Source organism: Protopterus annectens, chromosome 13.part0 (genome assembly GCF_019279795.1).
Source record: "Protopterus annectens isolate FY-2018-M chromosome 13.part0, PAN1.0, whole genome shotgun sequence".
Lineage (NCBI taxonomy): Eukaryota > Metazoa > Chordata > Ceratodontiformes > Protopteridae > Protopterus > Protopterus annectens.
Genome location: NC_056747.1, coordinates 221,313,172 through 221,319,171, shown reverse-complemented (window position 1 = coordinate 221,319,171; position 6,000 = coordinate 221,313,172). Strand labels below are relative to the sequence as shown.

General features: G+C 43.0%; 1 protein-coding gene across 1 annotated transcript in view; it reads right to left on the bottom strand.

Moving 5' to 3' along the window:
- The window catches only part of LOC122787175 (transducin-like enhancer protein 1), a gene marked incomplete in the record, with an annotated part of 508,503 nt that overhangs the window by 124,622 nt on the left and 377,881 nt on the right, over positions 1–6,000 (bottom strand). The window contains 1 exon segment of the mRNA XM_044053753.1: positions 1,905–2,055. Coding sequence (XP_043909688.1) covers positions 1,905–2,055 — 151 coding nt within the window.

Below are 6,000 nucleotides of genomic sequence, written 5' to 3'. Positions count from 1 at the left end.
TCCTGTTGCAAGATGTTTGAAGTATGATGTTATAATTATTTCTAACTTTATGGCTGAAAATGGAGTTTGTGTTCTGGTTCTTTTTTCAAGAGAGAAATAAAATGCACACAACTCCAGTCCTTTACTACCTGGATGCTTATATAACTGTTATATGTGCAGTCATAATGCAGTCACAGCCAAAATACATTGGATAATCCCCTATGATTTAAAGAATACACATTCCCCTTTAAGTATTAAGCAGGCCCACAATCTGTGCAATCCTTAATCTGTCAGCCAGTTCCTTGAGTGCCAGGTCCACTACTTAAACCAAGTTCACCTGTACTGCAATATGGACTGAAATCTCTCAGTGGTTCTGGTTGGATGTCCCACTCTCAGAAATCAGCTAAGACTGGTACCAAGATACAGCTAGTAATTAGGGTTGCATAGACCAAACTGAGCAGCACAGACTAGAAGATAGAAAAGGAATTGATGATGTAATCACAGCACATGTATTTATCCTACTTGTTAAATAAGACATTGGATTGGAGTATATTAGAGATCTGGAGTCCAGATGCTGCAAAGGCAAATATCAAACCTGGATGCAGTTCCATACAAACATCAGCTCCACCATCCATCATTATTGCTGAATGGCCAAATAGCCTTGCTGTAAAAGCACAAGTAGCAGCTGTGAAATAGTTAAAACTGGACAGGGCAGTGATACAGGCAAAGAGTGAATTAAACTAGCAGTAGGAGTGACAGACCTGAACAGCGCCACTAGTCACAAGGAAACAATGCCTAAAAGATTCACTGCCAGAAAAAGCAGAAAGGGACAGGTAACACAAACAGACTAAATCCTCAGGTATAGCATCAAACCCATTAATAAGTAGAAAGTAGTGAACAATTTTGTGGTACTATAAACTGCATACAACAAACCGTACTATCTAAACATGGACCAAGCACTGCTATTACTGCAGACAGACAAGTAGAATAAACATGGTAAAGTGAAGAAACCTCGTAATCCCTAGGATACTCCAGAAGTTGTCAGACACAAAGCACTGCCAGGGACAGATTTCTTAAAGTCAAGACGTGAAGAGAAGCAGATGAACTTACTATAACCTGTCCAGATTAAGGGGAAATATCATGGGCAACGACTCAGGCACAGATGGTCAGCAATCCTCTGTCTGCTCCTTAATAGCCTCTCTCAAAAAAATGCAGAATTCTCAAGGAAGAGGTCAGCAAACAACAGCTTCAGGTCTAAACTGCACACTCCTTGTTTGTGACTTGGCTGGACAAGTCCAGCCTGCAAGAACTTACTAAACACACTACATTTGATAGAATGTTTAAAGTCTTGGCACATGTTGTACATGTGCACATGCAGCTGGCAGTTGGTCTTCTCCAACTGTTTTTTTGGACACCTCCTCACAACAGTAGCTCAAAATTTAGTCAACCAAAGCAGAAAATTCAGTACAACAGTTAAATGTACGTATAGCTATGAATTAAAATCATTTAAAGAATAAGTTATAAGAAAATCCTGCAGGGAGAGGAAGCCTCCAGGCTCCCGTATTTATAGTCATACTCTGAAGTCTTGCCACTTTAGAGAAAGGAAACACTCCTCTATGTAAATTTCACTGCACAGCTGTAAGTGTCATGAACTATGACATGAAAGTTTCTGCTTTGGAACAAACATTTGGGCACGGCCCAAACATGGATATTTCAATTTGCAGGAACAAGAACAGTGACAACTTCCCAAGAGGATGAAAACTGAGAATGCAGAATGAAGTCATCTTAAATGGGATTACTTCTCACTCACATATGGACAAAACTCACTCTGTTTTTTCAATGCAAACCATAACACACATGCATCCTACAAAAACAGCAACATGTGTAAAGCATCTTTCCCAGTGGTAATGCTCTTGGGTCCTTACCGCATGAAGCAAACTTCAGGGAAAGAACGCAGCTCTCATGTAGATGCAGCTGGTACTTTTCTGGTTTGGAAATGTGCAAGACTTCCACGTTGCTGCTTTCCATGCCCACTGCCAACCACTCTCCAGATGGACAGTAACCCAATGAGAAAATCTGCAAAATAAATCCAGCACTTAAACATCCTCCACTTTAGAACAATTAACAACGCAGTCAATCAAACTATCACTGCTCACCCATCTAGTGACTTTGTATGTGACATGACCTCTATTTTGTAGAAGTAAACTGCATAAAAAGTACAGTTATGCAAACAATACACCATAAAAGTACACATTCAAATACAAGTATAACTGCTGCAGTATTATTCCTCATATATATATAATAAAGTAGATGTCTGCCCATCTGACCAAACTTCAGAGTTTGGAGGTTATCAGATGGAGTTGGTCTTTTCTATGTCAAGAACATTGGCAGGACACCAGTCAGAAAAAGGAAAGGAGTCTACACTGCCTTTAGTTTTTTTTTTTTTTGTGAAGGGGATTCTGGTGTCCCAACAAGTATCTTTGCTACCTTTTAGAAGGCATCCAGTGCATTGGTTCAGATGCACAAGTCAGATTACAATACCGCTGTTATCAGGCATTCTGTGTATTCATGTCCAGATTTTGTGCTTCCTAGACCTGTTACACGGTAACAGCCATGGCCTGACTATGAGTGGTTCTCACTGCACATGCTCATTTTATAGGTTAAATGGTGGAGGATTTGCCTTCTCAATGATAACCTTAGTCTGTGTATTAGGCTATTTACCAGATGGAGAACTCATGTGAGGCAGAGCACCTCACTGAATCTCTTCAAGAAGAATCTCGATAGGTGGATGGGGGATCGTAGGTTTGTCCAGGGATTACTCCCGTGTCACTATTAGACAGAGGCACAGTAAACTAAACCTTAAAAAGGGCACAGTATACTCAAATCAAGGGGTGGTTAAGCCATACAGAATCGGGCTAGGCTTATAATTGCCTCAGGGCAGATGGCCTAGTATGAACCTATGAACCTATAAGAAGGTGTCTTGTGTCCACAGTGAGATTTCTACTACATTGGGTCATTTGACTACAGTTTTCTATGCTATTGGTAGGTGCGTGTCTATATCACTTTGTCAAATTCCACATCAGTGAATACCTATTCATCTAAGTTCCTAATCAGCGACCAAACTTTTCAGTGGAATTTTCCTAGGGCAAACAAACAGTAGGCCACGCTAGCAACCAAAAACAAAATCATAAAACTTAACACCTATCTAGGTGGGGGGCTGCAGTAGGATTCAACACAGACATAAGGATTACTAAAGCAGTGTAAACTATGAAAGAGTTAGGGTGGGAAACCCTGCATTCCCTGCAAAACTACAGTGGGAAAACCTGCTTCAATTCTGGAATAAAACTTGTGGCTCTCTTGCAGAAATTCTGACTTGAGGCATTACTGCAAAAAGCTGCTGAAGTACCTGCTGCTTGATCCTTGAATTGTCCCTCAGACTTTTGTCATGATAGACATAACAAAAAACAATACAATAAGCCAGCTATTTAGAGGGACACTGCTTGGATATTGATCAGTACTGCCCTTCTGGTTTAAAGGAAACAAAGTGCTGTCTGTTTGACTGAAACATTTCAAGATTGTGCCAAACCCCTACCACTTGTTCTGAGGTGTAGGAATAGCAGTGGCAGCTGAATGAGTTATCTCATGGTTTACTCTGAGACTACTTTAGGCATAAAAGATAATTAGTATTTACCTTTGTGGAACACTGTGTAAAATCATTTTATACAATCAGGCCTCGTGACACAGGAATTCTATGATCAGATATTACTGCCACTACAAAAATGCTTTCCAGGACCAAAATTAAAGCAGATGTACTGGCTGGTTCAAAGACAGACAATATCAACTTTTTAAGTTTTAAAATTCAGATCCCAAAATGGTGGAACTAGTTTTCTTGGGTGTCCCAAAAAGAGAATCCCTTTCAGACATTAACCGTGAAGTGAAAGTCAAAGGGTGTCCGTGGGCAGGAAAGATGAAATGGCAGAGAAATATACTTTAACAAAAGCGTATATCATTCCAACATACAATGTCATCACGTAACTCAAATCACCCAATGCTGAGGCAGCCTCTGGCTGAAGACCATAACAGTGACACTAAGAGAAGAAATTCTTTCATTTTGCCATAAAGGATTTTCTAGTCACTGCTTTCCTGGCTTCTTGTAGTATAAGCAGCACCTCAGGTATGAGGGAGTCTCAGCTTGGGGCCAAGGTCCTGGCCTCTAGAATGTTAATTTAAGATGTGAGAGTGTTCAATCTCGCCGTTTGTTCTTACACATGGGTGTCGGAGCCGATCCTCGGCTCCGAGTCGGCCGCTTAGCAAAGCTATGCATCTAGGAAAAGCTCGAGACCAACCTACCTCCCACAATTCCCTCTGCCTGTACCTCAGATCTAGTTTGCCGCTGCAATCGATCGCATCGAATTTTGACGCTATGGTGGTGGCTGCAGCCACTAAAAAGGAGATGTCCGAATCTTCCTCGTCTGTCCATCCCCCTAACAGAGACTCGAGGACCATGGACAGATATGGGAAGCGCATTTTCAGTTCAACGACTTTCTCTATGCGATCATTGAACTACTTGACGCATTTTACACGATTACAGAGGGATCTAGTCAAAGAGTTGGGAGATACCCTCCAGGGTAATACAGATGCTGCTGTCTCGGACAAAGTGACAGCACAACTCAACACCCTTACATCCATAGTGAACTCGTCCATGAGGCTCATCTCGTATGCGGCCGAGGGGTCGAGTAGGGCTGCAGCTTCAGCGATTGCTCTTCATAGAAAATCCTGGATGCGGCTGTGCTCCTTTGCGGAAGCCTTCAAGTCTTCCTTTACTAACGCCCCCTTTGATGGTGCCACTCTTTTTGGCCCCAAAGTAAAGGAGACCCTAACCCAGTGTGAGCAGGAGGGAAAGACTCTCTCTGCTGTCGGAGTCCGTTTTTCCACCCCATCCAGACCGTACCCCAAAGGGCAACGAGGTGGAAAGATGTTGTTTCGTAAACCCCACGGTTCTTTCCCAGGCACACAGGGTGATGCCCCCTCCAGAGGCAGAGGGGGGGGCAGAGGTGGAAGACGCCACCCTGGCGGCAGAGGGGGTCCGCAGAACCAAGGTGACAGGGATACCATTCCCTGGGAAGCCTTTCCAGCACTCCTGAGAGGAGGCCCGACTGTCCTGCTCTGGAGGCAGTTGGGGGTCGGTTAGCTTTATACCCTCAGGCCTGGCAAAGCCTTACTTCAGACAATTGGGTAAAAAGCATTATTACCAGAGGTTACAAAATTCTCTTTGTATTTCCCCCATTACCACAAAAAAGATTCCCAGATGTACCACCCCATCTGCGAAAAAGTACAGTTTTGTACCTACCATAAATGTAGATGTTCGAAGATCCACATTGCTGCAGTCCTTACACTTGGGTAGTCCGCTGTCCTCGTTCGGCCCGAATATCAAAGTATAAGGCTGACGTCGGTCAAGGCGCATTAGACTGACATCAGGACGTCACGGTACAAATGCGCATGACCGACGTCATATCCTCAGTCTTTTCTTGCCCCAGATGTCAGAAGACCCCAAAAGAAAGGTCAAAACCAAAAGACAGCAAACAACCAACCAACCACCCTTGCACTAATAATATGTACAATATATACAATAAATACAATATTTACAACCCAACCCACACAACCGCCTCTAACTACAGAGGGGAAGGAGGGAGGGTAAATTGGACTGCAGCAATGTGGATCTTCGAACATCTACATTTATGGTAGGTACAAAACTGTACTATGTTCTTCATCTCACATTGCTGCAGTCCTTACACTTGGGTAGAATCCCAAAGCAGAGGTAAGGGAGGATGGCAAAACTATAAAGCAGCAGGGGCTGCCAAAATGCCCTGTAAAATAGCAGTGGCAAAACCAGCCCTAGATTTAGAGTAAAGTGGAAGGTGATAATGCTTAGAGAAAGTATGCACTGAACTCCAAGTAGCTGCCTCCAAAATATCCTTAGTTGCCACCCCCCTTAAAAAAGCTGTCGAAGTGGCAGTAGCC